Genomic DNA, 22895 nt, shown 5'->3' with positions numbered 1-22895 from the left:
CCATTCTTCTGCTTTTCTTTGCAGACGGACCTATGTCCATGCCAAACGTGCCTATGAGTCGTATGCAGGTTTCTCAAGGTATCTATGTTTTCCTCTCTCATTACGATTTGTGGGTTCAAACATATATTATTGAGAAAAGCTGATGATCGTTTTTTCCTTTTCAGATTTTGAGACAGGAGCAGGGSGGTCTGATGGGTTTCATTTTTTCAGCATCTTTGCTATTCTCTGCGCCAGGAACCATCTTGGTGCTGTYTTAAGAACTAGCAAATGTACCAAATACTTCATTAGCGATTAGGAGGTATTGAAGAAGTACTAGGAGGAACTGAGGAAGTTTCTCCTCAAAAAGAGGAGGAAAAAAAAAAAGAATGCTGCGAATGATCTGTCATTTATAAACCATTAACTTCTGGGAGTGGGAGTTTGGTATATTTTTATCACTTTATTAGCCAAAAATGTGTGTGTAGCTGAAAACTTGCCACAAATTTCATTGAAAAAGGTGCTGTGGGTTATTTTCAGTACTTCTGGTTTGCCATCACTGATTTAGCCTGCTGCGTCTCAAGGATGCTTTTTTCTGAAAAATGAAAACCAATAACTTGTAGATGCTTCAACTTTCCCAAAAAGTGTTGTTGTTTTTTTTGTTTTTTTTTTTTTTTTCATGTTAGCAATAGGTATTTGTATCTTTCTTACTTCAGTGCCTGAACAAGGTTACTATTTCAAGGCATATACCTGTTTCTAAGAAAATACTCCAGGGAGTTGTATACAAATAGTATCCTCTTGTTAGGGATGATCCACACTGTTCATCTTGTGTGTGTTTTAGACCCTGTAAATTATTTTACCTTCACTGGCGTTCCTCTTAATGTTTTTTGCTTCTCAATTTGCCTCTTAAGCCAAGTTATTTGACTTTGAACCAAGTTAAAGGGACAAAATGAAGCGTGGGAGAGCTGGATTTTACTCATAATAAATATGGCTTTTATTGTAGAGTATACACACATAAATTCTGGCGACTTGTTCCTAATGAGCTGTTTTGGGGGTGCATTTGCAGGAATGAATCAGTTTAACCCCATGTCCATAGGGAATGTACAGATGCCACAAGCACCCATGGGACCCCGTGCAGCTTCTCCAATGAACCACCCTGTACAGATGAACAACATGGGTGCCGTTCCTGCGGTTCGTATCTCCTGTTACCAGGTTCTGCTCAGAATAGGTGCATTACGTTTAGCAGAGTTAACACTCTTCTCAAAAGACCATATCATAAAATAGTTCTGTGAATTGCAGGATAATTTCAGGAAAATGCACTGACTCTGCCAGACTCTTATTGAGATGGTTATTTTTGCTATTTACATGTTTTTAAAAAAAATAGGCCATCCTTTGAGGTAGATGTCAGATTAAATATTATCCAATAAAGAGCATAGTTCTTTCAGGAACTTTATCTTTCCTACATAAACTTTATTCTTCTGTGAAAACTTGGTTTTATTCTTTAGAAAGATGAAAAYAGCTTTGCTTTCAGTGGTCTATCTCTGTTAGCTCAGAGAGCAAAACAGAATTTAGCATTCTTAATACAGCTCTAATACTATTACCTTGCTAAAAATAACTTCTGCCATGAATGCCATGGAATGAATATTAATATTCCGTGTACATGCCAGGTTCTATTTAATTTACTGAAGTAAGTTTTCCTCTTAGTCTTGGGCATGTCTTATAGTTGGCTATTTCGAGAGCGCTTTCCTTTGAGTGGCTGCACAAGAATAAAACATATTAATATCTTCAATTTGGATATTACTTTTTAGATGGCAATGTCTCCTTCCCGAATGCCTCAGCCGCAGAACATGATGGGAGCTCATTCCAATAACATGATGGGGCAGGCTCCTACCCAGAACCAATTCCTGTCTCAGAATCAATTTCCAGCGTCCAGTGGGACTATGAATGTGAACAACGTGGCCATGGGTCAGTCAACAGCCCAGGCAGGGGTAACACAGGTGAGATGCATTTTCTAATACATGTGTTACTCTTGATTACCTCAGGCTGTTCTTTTCAATTGTTATTTCTGTGTACTTGTATATCCGTTGTTTATTGTCCATTTGTGACTCTTGGGTTATATCTGTCATCTCCATGAGCTCTTCTAGGACACGTGTACATGTACTAACCAGGGGGCTGTGCTCACTTGTAATTCCTGCTACCATTTTTTTAGGGGGGAATATCAAATTAGGTCACAGGACGCTGAGCATATGTCCTTTTTGAGTGTGTGTGGATTTTAGTAGACAACTTAAAATCAAGAACTRTAAGAAAGTAGATGAGGAAAACCACTTTCTTTTAATCTCTCAACTTGTGAATGGGAAGAGGTAGGGTATTCCTCTGTGTTTATCACTAGTTACACAACAGGATTTTTAATGAACTATATAATTCATAGATCTGCACTTATGAATCTCCAGAATACCTCTGCCATTGCTGATTTGAAGGATAAATACACAGTTTTCTTAAATACCTGGTGTAGTCTAATCAAAATAATAAAAAAAATGTGGTGTGTTTCAGTGGAGCTTATGCTAATGGACTGGGACTGCACTTGAATCTCATCCTAAAACGTGGAATAGCTTGAAACCATTTTTTGTGCAAAGTGCAAACTTTGCCCAGCTAATAGCATGGTTTAGACTCGTTTGTGTTACTGAGGAGATCCTAAGGGTTCCCTCTCCTCTGTAGCAGTAAAAATAATGTAAAGCAATGCATGAGGCACATATAGGTTTAGGAGCAGAAGAGAGCCAAGCTCTCTTGACTAAGAGCTCATGAAGATGTTTAGAGAAATGTTTAGAGATGCTATTTATAGTAGCAGCACTCTTAAACATGTTTTTTAGATATATTAGACTTTCACCATAGCATTTTTTTCAAGGGCCAGTGCTGCAATTTAGAGGACAAATGTGATTCCCCGCGTTTGGCGGGTGACATATACGAAAGCGACTCTCTCTCTCTCCATCCAGCAGGGGCAGGTTCCCAGTGCTGCTCTTCCCARCTCCCTCAACATGCTGGGACCGCAGAGTGCTCAGTTGCCTTGTGCGCCGGCCACGCAGCCGCCTCTCCACCAGCCTGCGCCCGCCGTGTCCACGGCGGCGGGCATGCCGCCCCTCCAGCACCCGGCGCCTCCCGGCATGACTCCCCCGCAGCCAGCAGCGCCCACGCAGCCATCCACGCCCGTCTCCTCGTCGGGGCAGACCCCCACGCCCACGCCAGGCTCTGTCCCCACCGCGACGCAGACGCAGAGCACGCCGACGGGGCAGACTGCCGCGCAGGCCCAAGTGACGCCGCAGCCGCAGACCCCGGTTCAGCCGCAGTCTGTGCCCACCCCGCAGCCCTCCCAGCAGCAGCCGACATCTGTGCAGGCACAGGCACCTGGCACTCCAGTAAGTACCGGCTCGTCGCATTTTTCTTTCCTTGTGTGGTGGAATAAAAACTCCATGGGAATCCTTCCTTGGTACAGCGCAGTGCTGTGGATTTATAAAGCCTGTACTTTTTATGGCTGTAAATCCCAACTTTTACTTCAAGAAAAAAGGGCTTAAACAAAACAAAAAAAAAAACCCTCACATGTACCTGCATATAAACCGTGTCCATTCAGATGTGTTCAGCACTGTTTGAAGGAGGGGGGCTTGTTGAATGACTTTGCACTGCTCAAAGTAAAAAGGATGATAATGTGTGTGTGGAAAGATCAGGCAAGGTAGTTTTATGTATATTTGGCCCATATACATGTATTTAGCTTTGAGAATCAGTCCTTTCTGAATATGAAACTGGAATACCTGCTTTTTTTTGTTGTTTTAATTGTCAAAAGCAATGCACATGTTGAGTTGTTGAATGTACATTCTTTCACTGGGCAGGTGTTTTCTCTGTAAAAGCAGCCTCTTTGGGACAGATTTCTTCCTTGGTTTCTCCTCTGTAAAGCGGAGAGTTCCAAAATGTGATATATAGAAACTTGGCTACAGTGAGCTCCTATATCCATGTTCTGCACTGTTTTAGAATATCATCTCATGTCTTTTTTTTTTTTTGTGCTGTTCATTTTTTAGTAAAGGAAAATATTTCTATATATGCAGTGTCTTTCTTTTGTACTGTTTTTACAACAGCTATCCCAGGCAGCAGCTAGTATTGATAACAGGGTCCCCACCCCTGCCTCAGTTGCTAGTGCTGATACGAATTCCCAGCAACTAGGACCAGATGCACCAATGCTAGAAAGCAAATCAGAAGTTAAAAATGAAGAAACTGAGCCAGAGACTAGTGAGACACAAGTGGAAGCTAAGACTGAGGTAAATGAGATTCTCTACAGTTTAACTGAAAGCAGTGTTAGATATAAAAGCACTTAATGATGTGTCTGAAATGGTGAGTTAAGGTGGCGAGAAGAGGGTAGTTACTGGGAAGTAACTGTCCTGAGGAAAGCCATGGCTTGGCAGTCTCATAAACTTGTATTTTGGATGACTGAAGTTTGAGACATAGAGGTAATGGCATGTCTTCTTGCATCCTTTCTTAAGGTGGAGGAGGATTTACAAGGATCTTCACAGACAAAAGAAGAAGCAGATGSAACAGAAATGAAACAGGAGCCAATGGAAATAGAGGAAAAGAAACCTGAAATAAAAGTTGATACTAAAGAGGAAGAGGAAAGTGGCACTAATGGAACCACTTCACAATCCACATCACCATCTCAACCCCGCAAAAAAAGTATGTATATGAAAACTGGAATTTTGTTGTATACTTGGTTTTTACTAGCCTTCACTTTCAGTGATGCCTATTCCTGCTGGAAGGTATATTTTGCATGTGTGCTTTGCCACGTAAATTTGGGGGATTRATATTCCAGGTTATTTATTTTTGAGAGTTTTCTGTGCTGCGTTCTCAGCCTTCCTGCAGAATTCTAGTTTTCATTGGCCTGGTGCATATTTGAACTGATTTCCTGAATTTGTGTTTGTCTGAGGCTAGACTGCATCACCAGCCTTAAACTTTTTAAAAGGCCACCTGTGTAGCTTATTTGTGTAGTGCCCTCTTGAAAGGGTTCTCCTCAGAACAGGTAAGTTAACTCTATTGAGCTGATCCTACGGGGTCATATTTGAATTTGTCTGTTTGAATGTGGATAGGACTGTGTCTGTAATGTGTATTTTTCCCAAAGGAAATGTGATACCATTACAGATCTTGAATAGACTTACATAAATGATTGCATGCCTTGGGTCAATAAAGAATAAATTAATAAGGTGCTTAAAGAAAATGGATGGGAAAAAATAAAATCCACTTTAAATGCAGGCCTTATGGGAGTCTGCGAGATGGGTTTTTTAGTCTCAAAATCCTTAGCTATTTTCAGGGTCTCTTAACTTGTGCTTCTTTAGACTGACATTTTCTGTGGTTAGTTTTTGGCCAAAGGTGAGTGTTCAACCTGCAGCCAACATCAAAGGAGGGGAAACTGATGCTCTTTTTCATGGCRTTTATTTCTTAAGAAGATAAATACATATAGTTGCCTTTAAAACATTACAGCTGTATATGATATTTAGTCTGTGATCGTGAATTTGCAAGGTTTTAAAGTTTATGCAGCGTGAATCATAAATCTTTGTATATGCCTTGGATTGTACTTAATTACTAAATACAATCTTTTGTCAATAAACACATTTTCCTGCAGATGGTATTTTTGGTTTGTGGTATAGTGGGCCAGCCAACGAGAATACACGGAGCCGGCAGAGTCCGACTCRAGCAAAACATAGCACAGGGGCTGGGAAGTTTATTGGCATTTGTGGACCAGCTGTATTCCCRGCGGAAAGAGTTGTTGCTGGTGCCTGTTGCAGGGAATCGCTTGGGAGTAAATGGAGCCAAGTGGTTGAAAACATCAAGTTTTTGCAGTGCAGCTCTTTGACAGACTGTTTCTTTAGCATTCTGATTATTTGACTTGGTTTGCTGCATATTTCCAGTTTCTTACGTAGTAATGAATTTCTCACCTTAGAAATATTGGCACTTTGCAGCTATAACATAATACATTTCCACCTTGGCTGGGTACAGCTACATACATAGCTTTAAATRGTGGCATTTTCTCACCAACTAATATGTCCAATTCAAACAGAATGTTTGTATTAAAATGTTATATAGACCAAGAGCTTCTGATAATCATCTTGGTGTTTTAATAGGTTGTGAARGTATTTGCATCTCATTTTCTTCCTTCCCATGTTGTATCCGTACAGTTATCCCTCCCAGGGAAGAGAGTGCTGGGATAGGATTTTGCTCGACTCCCCTGTACATGAGTGTTATAGTTTGGTCATCTTGGGCAATTGCAGGCACCTTGTTAACAGGCTTTTCTTCTCTCTCTACTCAGTTTTGCCTTCCTAAGTGAGCCTTGATACCCTGTAGGGCCTTTTCATTTGAGTTTTTTATTTGCTTCCTCCCTCCCATTAATCTGATATGAACAGGAAGAGACAAATCTGTTTTTTTTTTTTTCTTGCCTTTTCTCTTGCAGTCTTCTCTGAAGAAGTGTAATATTGTTGGGTACCTCGTGTCTCCTCCTCTTGTTAGAGATGACTGCCATACAGCTTGGTGATCTCCAAGATCAGTCTTATCAGCTTCTTCCCTTCTTTATAAGGCAAAGCCTACAAGGACTATTTTCTTTTAAGTATATCGGATGTGTCCTCACTTTCCTCAAGAATTTTCTCCTTAGCAGTCACAAGCAGGATTTCCTGTATTTAAGGGGAAAAAAAAAAAAAAAGTAACATTATACTCTTGTCAGGCAGATAATCCATCATGAGGATTCAGGCAAAGATCCCATTTGCTCTCCACCACCCACGCATCCAAGACAAAATGGGATAACTGGATGCTAGGTCCTTACAGAGAGCCCCTTGCTGAAGGGGGAGAACGGAGGGAGGCGAATTGTAAAAAATGAGAGAGGGAAGAGCAGAAGAGTTCTCGCAGAATCAGGGCATGGGGAGATCCTGGGCTCCTGCTTTCTGCTATTAGTCATGTTCATTAGAGGCAGAGAGTTGTGAAGATGAAACCGGAGGTTTTTTACTGCTAAAGAGTAAGGCAACTTTTCTTTACATTTTGGAGGGAAGTCAAAAATRAGAGCAAATGGAATTTAGGGTTTTTTTTTTTTTTTCCAAACTTCAGAATGAAAGAAATCAGACTTTCTTAGGAAAGGTAATTAATCTTTAAAGAACTTAGACATTTAGCACAACTTTTGCAATTGAACACAATCGAGGTTAGGTTTGTTTCGAAAGGGATTCGAGCTTAGTGGTGTGTATAGGGGTCAATGCAGGGAAAAATCTGTGAAAGATGACAAGCAGGTGCCCAGATTAGGTCATTAAAAGGCTCTTTGACCTTTAGATTTTACTGCGTGAAGTAATTCAGTATGTCAAGTTAAATACCTGAGTCAAAGTATGATGTTTCCACAAGCAGTAAGAAGCATCTTTCCTCATTACTGGAGCTCTGTGTCTCATTCTGCTCTTGGGAATTCCATCATATAATTTTGCAAATGTTTATGAAGTGTTGAGAATATAGGCTTCCTTTCCACTCCTGGTGTCTGTAAGTAGGTTGTCAGTAGATCCAGAACAAGTTTGTTCAGGATCAGGGCTGAAAATTTKGACTAATTTGAGTTGATCTTGATAATATCAAGATCATAAGATCTTGATGTATTTGTAAGGGAGATCCATGCTGAAATCCTTATAGCAGCTTGCTTAGTCCTTTGCTATTATTTAGCTTAAGTGGGTGGTACATAAGGAGCAGCCCTGCCTGCAGTCAGGGGACCTGCACTAAACCTGACTGAAGCTTCTCCTGCCTCTGCAAAGACTATTTTTACCCTAAATGACAATTTCCAGGAGCTGTGGTGAGCAGAAACGCTGAAGTAAAGTTGAAATTTTTGATGCTTCAGGCATTTTTGAGTAGCACAACTTAACTTTTTGTCTTGCTTTATTTTTGCATGTAATTTCAGTGGAATTGAGATAAAGAGGCCTTTGCTCTCAGAAATGGGAACTGAATTAAAAAAACAAAACAAAAAACTTCTTAAAATCATAGATCTAGACCTAGAGGCCCAAAGCCAATTGTACCCATTCATATCTACACAAAATACCATTTGAGGGAGAAAGACCTTGGGATCACTGCAAGCTGCTGCCTCACGTGTCTCAGCAGAACTCTTAATTGGTCCCATTTATTGGTTTCATCCTCATTGCAACCAAGCAGATAAATACTGCATGCTTTTTTTAATGACAGGCATTCTTCCCAATTTCAAGACCTTATTTTTTTTTTTCCCCTAAGGAGGTGAATGTAATTACCCTACTGAAGTGCTGAAAGAGCTCTCCAAGTTATCATTATTTTTCAGAAAATGTCGACTTTCTTGCCGTCGTCATCCCCTATTGAAAGGAGCGTGGCTGTTGCCATGCCACTGTTGCCAAGTGTTTGCAATGATGCATATAAGTCTACAAGTATTAACGCTTTCAAAGTCGATTAACAGCCCTTCAGAGTGGGACCGTCTGTGTGCTACACCCAGAAGATTCCTGTGCCAGTTACCAAGACATCTCATTACTTTCTGTAGAGCATTTTGTTGCTCTTTGACCCTGTCCACTAAGTGTTTTTTTGCTAGAAAAATACTGGAAAGAAAACAGTGAGCAGTGTTAGAAAGGGGCAAAAGAAAGATGTGCTCTCAGTCTCTGCTTTGGAGAGCTAGACTTCATCCACGTTGAAGCACTTGCTTGGTTAATTTGGCTCTGAGTAAAATATTTTTTAAGCTCTAGAAAAATTATCTTTACAGGCTACAGTTGGTATCTGCAGATTCTAGGTACACCATCTAATGTCATTTCAGCTCTGAAGAAACAGTGCAGTGTCCTCTTGATTATAAATTTCCTTCTGATAGTTGTGCAGCTCAGAAAACCTCCCTAAGATATTTGTGTTAATGTGGTGGGAGGTTTTTGTCGTTTTTTTTTTCTCTTTAGTGGAACCAAGCAATTAGGATTATTAGAGATAAACTTGCTAACTTTTCTAACTTTAATTAACAGTTTTCAAGCCAGAGGAGCTGCGCCAAGCACTCATGCCTACCCTCGAGGCTCTATACCGGCAGGACCCAGAGTCTCTACCTTTCAGACAGCCTGTGGATCCTCAGCTCTTAGGGATTCCGGTGAGTTGGCAGTGGCAAAATATAAAATGTTTATGTAGGATTTTTCATCTTTATTCATGTGAACGTTTCATTATTTGTGTGAATAGCGTGAAACACYGACATCTTAAAAATAAAGGCTTTTATGTGTGTGTTTAAAGGATTACTTTGACATTGTGAAGAATCCCATGGACCTTTCGACCATTAAACGTAAATTGGATACTGGGCAGTACCAAGAACCGTGGCAGTATGTGGACGATGTGTGGCTAATGTTTAACAATGCCTGGCTTTACAATCGCAAGACATCCAGGGTCTATAAGTTTTGCACTAAACTCGCGGAGGTGTTTGAACAAGAGATTGATCCTGTTATGCAATCACTTGGCTACTGTTGTGGGCGCAAGGTATGTATATCCCAGGGAGGTGGCCAGAGTTCTATTTAGCATTTGTATAGTCTTTTATTTATTTATTTATTTCAKTGAAATACTTAATGAAAGGGATGGTAAAAGTTCACATTTATATCTACAAGCTAGAACTAAAAAAAATAGATAGCATCCTTTTTCCAAATAATGGCTTTTTCAGTCATAAATAATAATGATTATTTTATTTTTCAATAAATTAGGCAGGTAGAGACTCATATTTTTAACTTGTATAGTTAATTGCTAGCTCATTAAGCTATGCTGACATTATGGCTTGAGAAAGATTATATAATATCCTTAAATGTTGGGTTTGCCTATCAGAAACTTCACCAACATAGTCACGTTGTAAAGATTTTTTTCTTGTCTTTGTTTTGCAGTATGAGTTTTCTCCACAGACTTTGTGTTGCTATGGTAAGCAGTTGTGTACTATTCCTCGTGATGCTGCCTACTACAGTTATCAGAATAGGTAAGTTCCTGAGGTTTTTTTTTTTCTTCTTATTCAGGAAATGAGATCCTGTTGACTCTCTGCCAATAAATAGGGCAATGATTATTAACCTTCTCTTTCCTTTATTCGACAGCTAAGTCAGGGGAAAAAATATCTGTCTTAGCAGCCTTTGCAGGTGACCTTTTGTTTTGTATTCTGCAGCTTGATATAAATGGTGTTTAAGTGCTTCCTATTATGTAGGCTGCACCATGCACCGCTTAAATGGAAGTTTTCCAAATTTTCCACAAAATCAGTAGCAGGGTTTAGTGTAGGGAGAAGTAAGAATTGCCAAAAGGCACTGAGGAAAAACATGATGCCTTATTTTAGGAGAGTTATAAATAAAAAATATACCAGTATGTTTTGGATTGCGTTAGAGTTGGTAAGGGAAGGGAAGTGAAAACGTAAAAGATAAAATAACCTGAGATAAAACACAGTGTTAGGTTATATATTGGATCTCACTTGGCCGTTGTTAGGAAGGAATGTAAAATTATGAGATGGCATATAAGGTTTTATGCAGGCATTTTGAATTTCCACAAAATCAGTCTGAAGAAGAATAAGTACATATACACATTATGAAATACATTTAAAAAGAATTCTAGAGTAGTCTCTTTAAGAGGAGAAAAATGTTAAATATCAATTCTTAGTGTATTAGAATTTTGCATACTGTTCATATTGTGCAGCCAGAGCATAGTGTGTTGGAAGAGAAATAGTAACTTCAGTTTCAGTTATTCCTTTCCTTATTTAAATCAGGATTAAAATCATTTTGAGTTGCTGAGTGGAAGGCAAAGTTGGCAGCTAGCATGAGGTAAAGAGTTAATGGGCCTATGTTCTCCTCTGAGCTCCGTGGTATAATCTTCAGTTTCTTACTGAAGTATGCCAGTCGGTTGGTACYCTCCAGGGGAGTTAGTTCAAAAGGTGCTGATACAGAACATGAGATCAAGTCAGTGGGAAGGGGAGGTGATTTGTCCAAGTATCAGTTGGCCAGTAGCAGCACTGAAATACATTTAGCATCCTGTCTRTCCAGATATCTGCAAAAAGGATTGGGCTTTGAGGGCTGGGTGGTTCTTGAAGTCTTCTATTTTAGGCCATTTTAGAGTGATTTGTAGAGGTTGTAGGGTTGCTTGTTTTGTTTTGTCTTYTTGCTTGTTTGTTTTTTTGACAAAACACTTGAAGGTCTGTCACCACATCTTGTTAAGTGTGCACATAGCCAGTTGGATCATAGAAAGCCCTTATTCATTGGGTGTACTGCTCTAAAACAGTCAACTCTCCTATTATAGTCTTCTTCCCCTAATCTTACATTTTTCTTAAGCAAATAGTAAATGAGCAAAAAACAAATTGTATGGTTCCAGTAGATCTTTAATTGGCCAAATACTCTGTTTTTCTTCATTTTTGGAAGAGACATAATTGGGATTATCTCAAGTCCAGCATGTCTCATAACTAAATTACAAGTAAGACTATTCGGGTATTATTGAATTAATGATCTCTGGCACGTCTATTCAGTGGTTAGCAATTAATTACTCAGTAGAGAACTCTTTGGCTTCCGTCATGCAAGGCAGAAGTTAGTGTTCTGGAAAATATACTTCAGGAATAGCTGTGCATCTGAAACGAGTGATTAGTGTTCAGTATCAGCAGTGGCATTCAATTATTTAGGTTTTCCTTTGGATACAGTTCAACTACAGTTGGAACATCGCCTATTAATGCAGAAATTGAGCCTCTTTTTGATTTTTGGTATTGAAGCACCATGTTATCCTTTTCTGATTAAAGGGAAGCAGTCACCTGAACAGTCTGCATTTGAAAAGATTTTCATTTTCAGTATGTTGTAATAACTCTCTGGATTTTGTACGTCTCACAGCTAGCATACTGCGTGCTTTCTCTAGCTTTTGTTTAATAATCATATTAGCATGCAAGAATCAGACTGTAAGCAGGTCTCATTTCTGAGGATCCATATTCATTGTTCCACCGTGGTTATTTTAAGCAGTAATACTCGTGACCTGCAGGTGATTCATTTTCACTGTACTTCAGTGTTTTTTTCCTCATGTTAATCCTATGCTAAGGCTTGACTCTTGCTAGTATTAGGCTTTATGTCCCATCTGCAGCGTGCCCAGTCCTGTGCTCTAGTGYGAGCAGTTGCGCACGGGAGCTTGCGCTCACTGCGCCGTGGTCACCTGCAAGACTGACCTCRTGGTCCCCGGATTAACTGGGGTCCAACAGGCAGGACTGTTTAAAGTTAATCAGCTGTGGTGTAACTTACAGCTGTGACTGAAGGCACCTGCAGGGGATCCTGGCCTCGCKTAGTGACGCTCAGTGTTACAAATGTGTTGAAAGGCCATGAATTCTGAAAAGGGATCCAAATTATCCATTTCTGGGGTTAAATGAAATGTTAATAGGAGCTTTGGCCATGTCATGTTCTATTCTGGTTACATGTTCCTGTGCTTGGACCCTGCTTTGTTTCAGTCCTTCCCAGTTTGATTCTGAAAATGAGGAATTACTTTCTTTGGAAGATTAAAAAAAAAAAAAAAAAAAAAAAAAAGCCTAATAGATGATGCATAAAAGGATATAAATTCTAAACCTGTTAAGGTTGGAAGAAAATCAGTGTTATACACCAGAAGCTAAATCATATTTTAGGGGCAAGAGGCAGGCAAAGCCAGTGTAGATGAGAGGTGCAGCCTATCTCCCCACTCTCAAAGCGCTCTTCCACAGTATTGCCCCGTATAATATAAAAATATAATAATATAATCCTGAAATATTTCTCACGAGCTAAAGAAATACTTGTATTTATTTGTGATTTTTYGCCTGCTGGCTTAGTCCCGGTGCATTAGCCGCTCGGAAAGCGTGTCTCGCGGGGCGCTGGGTCGCGGCGGAGCTGAGGCGGGAGGAGAGCAGCGTGGCGGCGGGGCGGGCAGCGAGCCCACGGCCCACACGCTTGCGTTGCTCCTTGCTCACAAGGCTCGGCTGAGGCCCCGGGCTGAGCCCGCGGCCGCATGGGGCGGGCGGTTGAAGCAGGAGGAGCCGCGGGTCGTGGCGGCGCCGCGTACCTGGGCCCGGCGGCACCGCGAGCGGAGCCGTCTGGCCGGGCCTGCCCACCCCGGTACAGCCAGGCCCTGCGCCCCAGTAGCAGAGCGGGGCCTGGCTGCGTCCCTGCGGGCCCTTCTTGGGGCAGCTTTGCTGCGGCCGGTGTTGACCAAGGCCCGTGCTTGCTTGCCTTGGCCTTCATGAGCATTTACGCACCCCTCGGGGGGCTGCGAGGGCCGGTGTGTGCCGCAGGAGGAGGTTCTGCTCCGCTGCGCCAGCAGGAGCCTCCGTGCTCGGCCAGCCGCGGCAGGCGTGCGTGCGTGCGTGTGCAGGGGCGAGCTGCCGCGTCCTCTCCGTCCCTCCAGCTGTTGGCTCATGTGACACCGCGTCTTGTTTTGATGCCTTTTATACTTGCTGTTCTCACAGTTGTAGCATTTGAGTACTAAAACTRCGTTTTACTGTGCTGCCATCGCTGCTTAAACTCTCTCACTCTCGATCTTCCATAAAGCTCCGTTTTTGTTTTGGTGCCCCTGTGTTGGCCTTCCTGCATTTTACAGCTGTGGCCTCTCTCTGTTACCTTTGTTCATGTGTGAATTCATATCCTCCCCAAACATTTAGCCTTTTATTATTTTTTTTTAATGACCCTAACAACTCCAGTTCATCTGAAAGAAACAAACCAAAAAAACAATCCATATAACTTAAGTTTTTCAAATGCAGATTGTATTTTTGTAGTGTTCAGTTCCTGATTTACTCAGCTTGGTTATTTAAGCTGCAGTCAGTTTTTTTTTTTTTTTTATTTGGTGGGGTTTGTTTTTTTTTTTTCCCCCTGAGTATAAGTTGAATTGGCTTCTGGGTCACAGACCCAAAATTGCACCTTAGAGTCATAATTCAATTTGTAAAGCTTTGTTCTAGATATCTAATGTACCCCCTAAATATACTGTATGTATGTACAATATTTAACATTGTTCACATATATACATATATTGGATTGTTATAGATAAATGGCTGGAAACTCTGACCCATAATTGCATTTCTGTTAAATGTTTGTCTAGAGTATGGATTTGGTTTCATTTATGTTAAATAGTATTAGCTGAGCAGTTGGTCAAATTTAATCCTATAGTCTAATGGCTTTTGAATTTAACATTTTTCTATTTTTTTTCATACTGATTGTTTCTGCTTTTACAGTTTTTAATAATGATCAATAAATGCTTTCAGCATACTTTTAAATTATTAAAATCTGTGAAAATGTGTCCTTAAGCTTTTTGACAGGCTGCCTTTTTAACCAAAGGAAACTCACTCTGAAGCCTGGAATCAAAATGCTTGCTTGCTTTTTTATTATTATTATTATTTCTATCCTCCTCTGCTTAAGTAATGAAAATTAAATCCAAATTCTTAAATTGAAGTATGCGCAAATGTAGCGCTTGGTAGCTACCTCGTTAACCCTCCCCCAAATTTTGAATTTGACGCTCCCCCATTCTGTTAGTGTTGATGGCCGTAATGTCTAAAATGAGACCGAATGCTAATCTGTGCTTTGCCTTGGCTTTCTGCTCTGTGTTGTCTTGGTGTTTGCGTCTTACCTCTTACGTCTGTGCTGTTTGTTCCCTCCCCTGTTCTCTAATCCTGCCCTTCCCTCCCCTCTGTTCCTTCTCATTGTCCACACTGACCCATGAATCAACCAACAACGCCCCCCCTTTCGTCGTGGTGATCTGCCCTGCTCTGGTTGGTGGCTCCGTGCTTGGGTGGCTGTGTGTTGTGCTGGACCAGTTCACCCAAATATGGCCTTCTTGCTGACAGGTATCACTTCTGTGAGAAGTGTTTCACTGAAATCCAGGGGGAGAATGTCACCCTGGGTGATGACCCTTCCCAGCCTCAAACGTAAGTTTTTTCCCTTCTCCTTCACCTTGTGCTCTTTAAAAATAAGCAACTGTATTTGTTCCACCTTGGTGTTGTTGCTGGTTTGGGTGTTGACCTCCTTTCTCCTTAATTTTTACAGTGACAAATTAACTGCTGTTACTGTGTCAGGTCTAGCAGCCTACCTGACTACATCGCTTCTCTCGTCCTGTTATGTCGCTCGAGAGCTGCCCATAAACTAATCCCGAGGGTGAAAGACATTAAATAACGTGGTTGGGGAGGGGGAAACTTGAAGCAGTGTCAATAAATGTTACTAACGTTASTAATCCTGTCCTTTTTCAAATTAAAGACTTAGTGCTAATCCTGATTTATCGCCTTTTGAAGCACAGCTTTTGTTTATGAAGCCAATGGCTTATCTTTAACCTGGCGAAAAAATAGGATGCCTAAAGATTTATGAGGAACACTAGCAGCTCTGGAAGGTAGCTKCTGTACTCACCATAGCTTCTGTTGTTCCTTATGATTTAAGATTTATGCATATACTTGCCTATTTATTGTGTTGCCTATAATTTACCCTGAAAAAATAAAAGCTTAAAATAAAAGCAAGCTAAATTGCTTTCGCTGAACAGAAAGATACACTTTATGCTGTTGTGCTTCCTTCAGATTTGCTCATTGCTGCAAAATAATATTCTCTCAGCTTCTGTTACAAAGGTACTACTGAGATTTTATATTAACTCTTTGTCTTTAGAACCATCTCTAAGGATCAGTTTGAAAAGAAGAAAAATGATACCCTAGATCCAGAGCCGTAAGTATCTGACCCGTGTTTTTATGTTAAGATAATCTTGTGACTTTCACTTGTCCAGCATTTCAGAGATTAGGCAGGGAATAAGGAAGCCTTTCTTTAGGCCTTCAGTTCCTGCGGTCTGGGATTAGAATCCTGGAAATGAGTGGCAAAGTTATAGCTTTACGTGTGAAGGTGGAGTCCATCTAATGGGCAGCACTGCTGAAAGAGAGAGAAGTACTAGTACTAGTTCTGGTGTTGGTCATATCCTTGAATGAACCGATTCAAGCTGTTGGATCGCTGCTTCATACAGGGGGAAACAAAGTGAGAAAAAGAAAACCAGCCCTGGTGGATTGAGTTGAATTGGCTTCAAAAAGATCCACTAAGCAGCAGAACTGTGTATGGGAGTAGGTTTACTGAAACAAATAAGGCAGAAACCTTGAAAGAATTTAAAATTTTTCTAATTGGAAAAGTCAGCACATGTTTTACGGAATTTTCTTTTAYGCTGTGATTGGTTTCTTATGGGTAACAGTAATTGTTACGGTGTATTTTGCAAGACAGTTCACAAACGATGGTTAAAAAAGGCCCTTCATCATAYATTAACCTTTGATACTAAGCCCTGTATGAGCACACAAGAATTACAGATTTTCCTCTGCTGGTTTAGCTGCACTTCTCAAATATGTTCTTCTGTGGAACTGAGTGCTTAGCTGCCTGAAAGAGGAGTCCTCCTTGCTTGTGTTTGGCTCTCTCCAGTAAATACTGAGATCAGTATTTCTATAATAGCTTTGTGGTACTGTTTCTACTGCCCTTAGCTTGCTGAAAACAGACTTGATCTTACTGATCATTTCTGCTCTGATGGTTGATATATAATCCTTTTGAATTCATTTTCTTATCTTTGCCAATATTAAAGTTCTTCCTCATCCCTTTAAAAGGGAACTGCTCAGATAAATCAATACATTTGATTCCATAAATATGTTGCAGTCCTGACTGTAAATCTTGCCGATGGTTTTCCCATCCAAAAGTTTGTATGGTTTTTAATACACTTTAAAAATGGGCTGCAAACTCATGTAGGTCAAGACAAGCTAAAACATGTTTTCTTGGCACAGTCATTCATGAATGACTAATTTTTACATCTACAATAAGTTGAGCAACTGTTYTATGAACTTGTGGTTGCAGCAGTTGAAAATAAAACCTGTGGAGGTACTATGAGGCAGAATTCTGTAAAGTTTGGAGTACTTGAAATTCTACTTAGGAAAGGATAGAGTTAGGTACAAAAATCCATTTTGCTTTGTAACTCCTAGATTTTGCAATTTCCATKTTATTTGATGTTGCATGCATTTTGATCTCATTTACCTGTGAAATTTATAGATACATACTTAAAGCTATTACAGTGAGTATATTTAATTGGCATATAAATTGGGCCTGTTAAAGCTGGTCGAGTTCTTAGTAGAGGGTTGGAAAATATTCCTCACTGAAATCTGGGAGTATATGTGCCTAATAACAAAAATGATTGGGTTTACTTTCTTTCTTCTCAGGTTTGTTGACTGCAAAGAGTGTGGTCGGAAGATGCACCAGATTTGTGTATTACATTATGATATTATTTGGCCTTCAGGGTAAGGAGATGCTGCTTAGTTTTTTAATGCTTGTGCAATAAGACCAATGTTTCTTGCATAATTATTATGTTCTACCTTTTTTAATATGCAATCATCGTCATAGAACAGTRTACAAAAGGGCAAAGCATCTCAAAATAAAACACATTTGAGGAGTGGTCTGATCAAATTGTGCAAGGGAGAATTGTGGTGGTAGGTGGCAAGAGATAAGCTTGTGTACAGTGAAGAACACCAATGCATGTGCCACGGCTTGCAGAATTAAACCATCTCTGATTGGGTTTAAATTCTTGAAAAATGGAAAGATAAAAGCTGAAAATGTATTGCTCTCTGRCAGTTAAAAATCAGGGGTTCAAACACTGAATTAATGTAGTTGGTAATTGGTTTGTATAAAGTTTGGGCATTYTTTTTTCTTAACAGGTTTGTCTGTGATAATTGTCTGAAGAAAACTGGTAGAACACGTAAAGAAAACAAATTCAGTGCTAAAAGTGAGTTTGATCCTTCTATTTATTTCTTTACCTTTCATTTTCTCTGTGCCATCTCTAATTCCTTGCTTTGCAAATGTTTCTGTTGAATTTGCCTTTTGATTGAGAATCTCTGCTGTGTCCTGACAAGCAGTACAGGAACATTCACAAAATGTGTGATAGAGTAACCCTAGGTTTCAGTAGCTGTCATACTTTAATCAACATTTTAAAGACTTATTCTTTGCAGATTTTTAGTCAGTGTTTCGGCTGTCTGAGGTTTTCAGCATCTATGCCCCCATTTTTTCAAGATGATAATAGAAAAAAAAGGCAACAGCAAAACGCTGCATGCACTGGGCTGGCTAAATTCAAATAGGTTTCCATGTAGCCTTGAAATTAGTAAATTACTCTCTCTACCCTTAAAGAAACATATGGTAACAAGCTGTGCAGCATCTCAGGTGTACTGTAATGGTGTCGAAGGATAATATACTTGGAAGAGGGGTTTTTTTTTTTTTTTTTTTTTTTTTGTTAGTTTATTTGCTTCCCCTTTGGAGTGGACTGTGGTTTTGGAGCTGTCCATCAGAATAAGTAGCCAATGGAATGACATGTCTCAATCTTTTTGAAAGTAAACTATCATAATGTTGTTGAAATGTACACCAAAAAGAGTACCAGTGGTTGCTAGGYCAAGTTGCTTCATTTCTTTAGCAATCCCTGTGTAGTTTTCTTTGTGTTTTAGAGAACATCAGTTGATCRCTTGTGCTTGTACACAGTGGAAGCCAATAAGAGAGCAGAGACCAGCATTTGAAATGCAGTCTCCTTGGAATGAAGTAGAAGAATAAAGTGGGTGTAGAAACAAACAGTGTGATTCAGACATACATTGAAGAAATGGAAATAAAGGAAAGCACAAGAACTATATAGCTAGCACTTGCAGGTGGACTTGATTCCTCCTGTGTTCTTTGTTCCTCTGATATTCTGGGCTTTACATTGTCATGCTCAAAACTATGAGTTAGCAGGTGTAAATCTTCCAAATTATAATAAAGCAATTGTTTTGAATTAAATGTAATTTCTTTCTGGTATAGCCATGTGTGATTGATTGCAGTTTCAGTATAAGAGATTTTAGCGAGGTAGTTTGTAGATAATGTATCTCATACTGCATTATCAAGTTACAGTAATCAGAATAGTCTCCAGAGTAACCTGACTCATGCAAGATAGTATTATTAAATAGATTAAAATTAGTCTCATTAAAAACAGATTAAGGTTGCAAGAGAACATTAATAAAATGACAACATAAAAATGTAGTTTTAGATAGCAGTTTAAATAGATGCGTCTCCGATGTATGCTGATATTGCTCTTGACTTATATTGTCTTAAATACCAACTGTGTGACTCCTTGGTAGTGGGCAGCCTTTCTGTGGCCTTGCTTAAAAAGGCTATTTGAGTAGCTTATATGTTGTTTAAGGTAACCRTTCTGTTCTTTGGGGATATGAAAAGAGAAATAATGGTATTTTTCCTTCCTTTTCTCTGCTCTTTGACTCTGCTTTTCTTTTTCCCACGATGATGATTTCAGTTCAGCTTAACTCATGGATGGGCTCAATTCAAGGCTCAATGTTTCCCTTAACAGTGCTAATTCACTCTAATGATAATACAAGATAGAAAGAAAACCTGCTCTTGGTATCAAAATCTTCCTCTCACTACTTYGGGCCTGAAACCAAGCCAGAATGAAGAGAGCTTGAACCATTATCACATTTCCTTTCCCTTCTTTTCCTTCCGCACACAAACCTTTACTTACTGAGTTACCTTCCACATTTTGACATGCTGAGCGTGGTGCCATAGCTGCTGACACTCAGGTTAGCCCGGCCCTCAGCTGCGAGCTGTTGCTCAGCTCTTACAGCAGCGTTCATGTTTCTCATGTGCATGAAGTAAAACGGTTTAATTTAAACACATAGGGAGTATCTTGCATTACAAGTGGAGTTGGCTGCGACTTATGGACAGGTGGAGAAGACAAGTGGAACCTGTAGCTCAGTGCACAGCTGTGTTATGCTGTGAAATCAGTAGCTTTTATTTTCCTAAGATGATGTACAAATGTTACTTAGCTAGTAGCTAAAGCAGAGAGTGTTACAAAGGCTAAAGTCTCCATAAAGGAGACAGACAAAAATCACAGTAGGCAGGAACGCTGACTTCCTTCCTATCTGTCTGATTACTCATCCAGCAGCAAATGTGTGACCACAACAAATGCCTTGGCCGCAGCAAAACAACACAACTTGTGTACTCAGGCTGCCCGAATGGCCAGTTGCATCCAGGCTCATAATAATGTATTTCTTTCAAACGCCCATTACGGGTTTCTTTGAGAACTGAGCTTTTGTGGGAAGCGTGTGTTGGGCACATCCAAGAAAGAAATTACAGGTGCTTGCTAAACGAGTTGGTACAACCTAATGCATCGGTTACATGGCTTTTGGATCCATTGTTTGGGGTGCATKTAATCTTAGTGCTACTTTCTTCTATATCTTTAATTATATATAGATATAGAGAGATATATAAGTATGTATCTGTTTATGTTTGGACTTTTTCCTCATTTTTCAAGTTCTACTGTGAGCAGTACGAGGAAGGAAGCAGATAACCTTTGGTTGCTTAGCATTGGCAAGATAATAAAATGAAAACAGGRCTGTAGACTTACCTAACTTGGCTTTCTAAATATGTACCAACTCATTAGCTGCAATGGAGCCCTTTCATTTTTACTGTTTGTCAGGACAGAAATGAACACAACAGAGTAGTTTCTTGGGAGCTTATTCATGGATACTCTTTAAATTCAAGCCCTCCCTGTTACACTTAGGGGGACCAGTTTATTGAATCAGACTGTTAGAATTGCTTAAAGGAATGGCAGATTTTTACTTCTAAGCAGTGTTGCTGGCTCCCAAATAAATGATACTTAAAGCGTTTTGTGCTCTTGATGTCATAACCACTCAGCCTCACAAGGCAAGGAGACAACCTGGACGGTGTAAAACAACCGTTTGCAAAGGAAAAAAATGAGTATATAAGTCCATTAGGAAAAAAAATCTTTCTTTTTGGATATGTGACTCTTCTCCTAATATTGGTGCCTAAAATAATTTTTAGCATTGATATTTCTCTGCAGCATTCTGTACGCAACCTCAGCACTCAGAGAAGAACCTAAAGCCTTTTGTCAGTAGCTAGATAACTGAAAAATGAAGCGTTGAAAAGCTGAAAATTAAATGTATTTTGGTAAAATGAGTATCTGTAGATTGCACCAGCACTTTGGCAAAAGATAGTAGATGGACCATAAAAACAAGTAGAAATACTAGTTGGTAAAATAAATGCAAAAAGTAGCATAAGAAGAAGTCATAAATCTTCAATTCAGAGCAGCGTACTTCTGTTTTCTCAGTTTAACTGAAATCTAATTTTCTGAACTTTGTTGTGAATTGATTGGAAAACTATCACATCCCATAGCAGTACAAAAGCAGCCGTTCCCACAAAAATTAACTGTAAAGGTAAAGCCTTGGAGAACAATTGTGGGTGATATGTGGACTCCAATTTCTGAAGACCTCTGTTGCTTGCAAGAGCTGTCTAAGCTTTATGTGCAGATTACTGTAACTGTTCAATATGAAATCTCTCTTAAAAAGAAACAAAAAAGCAACAAAATCGCCCTTGCAGTCAAAAGGGTTTTCATTTCTGTTGCTTTGCTTTGCTCTGCTTGAAAAGGTGTGGCCCAGAGCCAGAGCTATGAAGTGAGGTAATCTCTGTCAAACAGCCAAATAGTGTTTTTGTTAGGAGAAAACATTTGCAGTGTTCATAAAATAAGCCTGCACATCTAAAAATGCTATGTAAAGCCCTCTTTGTTAGTTCATTTACTAAGTATTTTTCCACTTATATAGGAAGTATGGTTTTATATATATAGCGGATATATATAGCGTATAAAGGTTTGAAAATCCAAGCTTTGGGCAAACTTCTTTCTTTGTTTTTTAATGTTGGATATAGAAATGAAACCACTCTTTTTATATGGAGATAAAACAAAGAAAAATCATGTTTGTGTTCTCAGTAACAAGCTGAAAGATCTTGTGCATGTTGTAACTGACCTTGAACTAGAGAGTAATTCCTCCCCTATTTCCCTTTCATTTCCAGGGCTGCAGACTACTCGTTTAGGAAACCATTTGGAAGACAGAGTAAACAAGTTTTTGCGACGACAGAATCATCCTGAAGCTGGAGAGGTCTTCGTCAGAGTGGTAGCAAGTTCAGATAAGACAGTAGAAGTGAAACCAGGAATGAAATCCAGGTTAGTCTATTTATTATAACAAAATTCAGTTGTTAAATTGTTTTTTCTCTTCTCTCTTCTACTTMAGTAGAGAAATACTATGTCAATTTGCACCTTACTCCCCTTGCAATTTTTTGGAAACTTAAGCATGAGCAAGTGGGTTGTGAAAGATGAGAAAAGCAATATGCAATAAATGAGCTTGAAGTTGATTCCAGTCGTATTTTAACTGGGAGGAACATATTGGGTTTGGTTATGATGCTGGGACTCAGTATTACTAAATCTTCAGAGAGAGTCTGAGTGCTTTTAGGCCAGCATTACAGAACTCTAAGTTTAGTTTTGTGCAGTTCCTGCAATTCTGTTCCTTACTGTTCCTTCATTATGTTGTGTTTTTTAATAAATACTTCCACTCTTCAAGTCATTTTCTGATTACTTCATGAAAAATGAAATGTTTGAAAGGTTTATTCTTGAAAGTAGTTTGTATTTAACCCATAAAGAGCATAACCAAAAGACCAGGAAAAAACCCTTTGTGTGTTTGTTTCTTTGTCTGTTCCTCCCCACGACCTTTTCCTTCAGGTTTGTGGATTCGGGTGAGATGTCAGAGTCTTTTCCCTACCGTACCAAAGCTCTGTTTGCATTTGAGGAGATAGATGGAGTAGACGTGTGCTTCTTTGGCATGCATGTACAGGAGTATGGCTCAGACTGCCCCCCTCCAAATACAAGGTACTCTTTATTTTCTGTACTGGTAGCTCACACGGAGAGAAAATCTTACTGTATTCACTGCTATAGCTATATTCACTATAGTGAACATATATAGTAAACTTGATGTTCACTGTCAAAAACAGAAAAATGAGAGATACATTTCAATTCTGTGGCACCAATAAATATTATTGAAAGACTGCAGATGACTTTGGGGAAAAGCAAATTTCACAACAAAAATGTTACAATTTCTGAAA

The 22895-nt window shown here is 39.6% G+C and overlaps 1 protein-coding gene across 3 annotated transcripts in view; it reads left to right on the top strand.

Annotated features, from left to right (window-relative positions):
* CREBBP (CREB binding protein) overlaps positions 1-22895 on the top strand; it is a 71868-nt gene that overhangs the window by 36766 nt on the left and 12207 nt on the right. For 2 of the 3 annotated variants that reach the window (XM_026049001.1, XM_026048999.1), the window contains 15 exons: positions 25-78; positions 1040-1164; positions 1782-1970; positions 2964-3383; positions 4095-4274; positions 4497-4683; positions 8976-9094; positions 9232-9471; positions 9864-9952; positions 14777-14857; positions 15579-15635; positions 17147-17224; positions 17639-17706; positions 21813-21963; positions 22516-22662. In XM_026049001.1, coding sequence (XP_025904786.1) covers positions 25-78; positions 1040-1164; positions 1782-1970; positions 2964-3383; positions 4095-4274; positions 4497-4683; positions 8976-9094; positions 9232-9471; positions 9864-9952; positions 14777-14857; positions 15579-15635; positions 17147-17224; positions 17639-17706; positions 21813-21963; positions 22516-22662 — 2185 coding nt within the window. The remainder of the gene's footprint in view (positions 1-24; positions 79-1039; positions 1165-1781; positions 1971-2963; positions 3384-4094; positions 4275-4496; positions 4684-8975; positions 9095-9231; positions 9472-9863; positions 9953-14776; positions 14858-15578; positions 15636-17146; positions 17225-17638; positions 17707-21812; positions 21964-22515; positions 22663-22895) is intronic. The other variant, XM_026049000.1, reaches the window with a different exon arrangement.

This window comes from Nothoprocta perdicaria, unplaced genomic scaffold (assembly GCF_003342845.1).
Source record: "Nothoprocta perdicaria isolate Ctin4 unplaced genomic scaffold, notPer1 scaffold_59, whole genome shotgun sequence".
Lineage (NCBI taxonomy): Eukaryota > Metazoa > Chordata > Aves > Tinamiformes > Tinamidae > Nothoprocta > Nothoprocta perdicaria.
The sequence above is the reverse complement of the archived record's forward strand: the minus strand, read 5'-3'. Positions and strand labels throughout refer to the sequence as shown.